At 48.2% G+C, this 2,599-nt stretch overlaps 1 protein-coding gene across 1 annotated transcript in view; it reads left to right on the top strand.

The window, feature by feature from the left end:
* Positions 1–2,599, top strand: part of LOC104984384 (GTPase IMAP family member 5-like) — a 23,300-nt gene that overhangs the window by 3,031 nt on the left and 17,670 nt on the right. The window contains 1 exon segment of the mRNA XM_010834074.1: positions 2,268–2,591. Coding sequence (XP_010832376.1) covers positions 2,268–2,591 — 324 coding nt within the window.

Raw genomic sequence — 2,599 nt, 5'->3', positions numbered from 1 at the left:
GAGGAGAGTTAAAAAGTTGGCTTAAAGCTCAACATTCAGAAAATGAAGATCATGGCATCCGGTCCCATCACTTTATGGGAAATAGATGGGGAAACAGTGGAAACAGTGTCAGACTTTATTTTTTTGGGCTCCAAAATCACTGCAGATGGTGACTGCAGCCATGAAATTAAAAGATACTTGCTCCTTGGAAGGAAAGTTATGACCAACCTAGATAACATATTCAAAAGCAGAGATATTACTTTGCCAACAAAGTCCATCTTGTAAAGGCTATGGTTTTTCCTGTGGTCATGTATGGATGTGAGAGTTGGACTGTGAAGAAAGCTGAGTGTGAAGAATTGATGCCTTTGCACTGTGGTGTTGGAGAAGACTCTTGAGAGTCCCTTGGACTGCAAGGAGATCCAACCAGTCCTGCGGGGAGCGAGCTCCGCCCGTGGCAAAGGTCATGAGGAAGGAGGTTTGGCATACGCAAAGGTGGGATCGAGCCTCAGGAGCCCCCCTGGAAATTCTCGAGCATCTACCCCCAAAACCAGAGTCTGCCTACTTTCTGCTTTGTGCTCTCACCTACACCTCTGACTTTACGGGGGGCTGTCCCCCACTACCTCTCTCTGAAAAAAGAGTTAAGTTATAGCTCTAGTTAATAATTCCTGGGTGTGACAGTGTTTCAACCTACAAACTCCTTTGGAAATCCTCTAGCCTGCCTGAATAGGTTTTTCCGGCCACAGGTGATTGCTCAGAGTCTCCCAACTGTGAGCGGCATGAGATGTTCTAAACTATCTAAATACAGATTCTTTTGAGTAGTTAAAAGATTGATTAGAAATTGTATTGGTGAAGGGTTTTTCACTTGTTGGGCCAATGTTTGCTGCTAAGTCTCCATATCCCTTACCTGCTGTGTCCCTGGCAGTGTATTGATTAATATAACTGGTGTAAGTAGTAGCTTTAATGTTTGTAACCTGGGACCCTTGAATTAATTCTTTTTCTTGTTATAGCCCACCACACCTTTGCTCTCTGTAGGAATGCAACTTTATCTAATGCTTTTGGAGGGTGGCTCCTGACCAATTACCTTTAGAGAAAAGTAAGTTTTCTAAAGAAAGTTTCTTAAAATGTTAACAGGCCCCTGGGCCAGAAGATGATGCAAATCACCTAAACTTTTGCATATGAGAAGTTTTCAGGAAGAAAGCCTGGCTTACTGCATGACTGTACCCCTTCCCCCATTATCCTCTATGCATAACTTAAGGTATAAAAACTACTTTGGAAAATAAAGTGCGGGCCTTGTTCACCAAAACTTGGTCTCCCCATGTCGTTCTTTCTTTCACCTTCTGGCTGAATTATTCAGCTTCTTTTATCCACTGAATTTCCTCACTGAGCTATCCTTATTTAACCACTCTTTATATCCTTAATTAAAGTTTAATTAAGCAGTTGTTTCCTGATCCTCGCTGACGCCGTCCCTGCTTCGAATTCCCTGGATCCACCGGGGCTGGACCCCGGCACAGTCCATCCTAAAGGAGATCAGTCCTGGGTGTTCTTTGGAAGGACTGATGCTAAAGCTGAAACTCCAATACTTTGGCCACCTCATGGGAAGGGTTGACTCATTGGAGAAGAGTCTGATGCTGGGAGGGATTTGGGGCAAGAGGAGAAGGGGACAACAGAGGATGAGATGGCTTGTTGGCATCACCAACTCGATGGCCCTGAGTTTGAGTGAACTCCTGGAGTTGGCAATGAATAGGGAGGCCTGGCATGCTGCAAATCATGGGGTGGCAAACAGTCGGACACAACTGAGCGACTGAACTGAACTGAATGGCCTGTATTACAAAGGTGCATCTTCTAGAGAAACGTTCAGCAGCTGCTGGAGCACAGGTGCACGTGTGACACCAAAGACAGAAAAAATAGATTGGTAGAGACCCCCTTGGAGTGCCCAAATCTCACACCAAGTTACTCAGTAAAGTTAAAGTGAAAGTCGCTCAGTCATGTCAGACTCTGTGACCCCATGGACGATACAAGTTCACGGAATTCTCCAGGCCAGAATACTGGAGTGAGTAGCTTTTCCCTTTTCCAGGGGATCTTTCCAACCCAGGGATAGAACCCAAGTCTCCCACACTACAGGCAGATTCTTTACCAGCTGAGCCACAAGAGAATCCAGTAAAGGTTTTGTCCCAAACACAATCGTGGAAGCATTCTGTTCTCCTTTGCTCACAGGGCATTCAGGAGACCCGGGAACCGGGACATGTTGCTCTCAAGTTTCAAAGCTTACAGACCACCGGTGCCCACAGGTTACCAGGAATTCAGATCTGCCCTGCAAGAGCGCAGAGTGTGCCTCCTCCTGGCCTGGAGGTCAGGGACTGGGAAGAGCACCAGGGGCAGCAGCATCCTCCCGCGGAAGCACTTCCTCTCCAGGCTCGCGGCCACGGCAGTGACCAGCCCCTGCACCAAGGGGAGCTGCCACTGGGCCTCGTGGGACGTGGAAGTTCTCGACACCCCAGACCTCTTCAGTCCCGAGGTCGCCCAGGCAGACCTGGGCTGCTAGGAGAGAGGCCACTGCTACCTGCTGTCGGCCCTGGGGCCCCATGCCGTGCTCCTGATGACCCAGCTCGGCCGCTTCACC

This window comes from Bison bison, unplaced genomic scaffold, assembly GCF_000754665.1.
Source record: "Bison bison bison isolate TAMUID 2011002044 unplaced genomic scaffold, Bison_UMD1.0 scf7180017845383, whole genome shotgun sequence".
Lineage (NCBI taxonomy): Eukaryota > Metazoa > Chordata > Mammalia > Artiodactyla > Bovidae > Bison > Bison bison.
The sequence above is the reverse complement of the archived record's forward strand: the minus strand, read 5'-3'. Positions and strand labels throughout refer to the sequence as shown.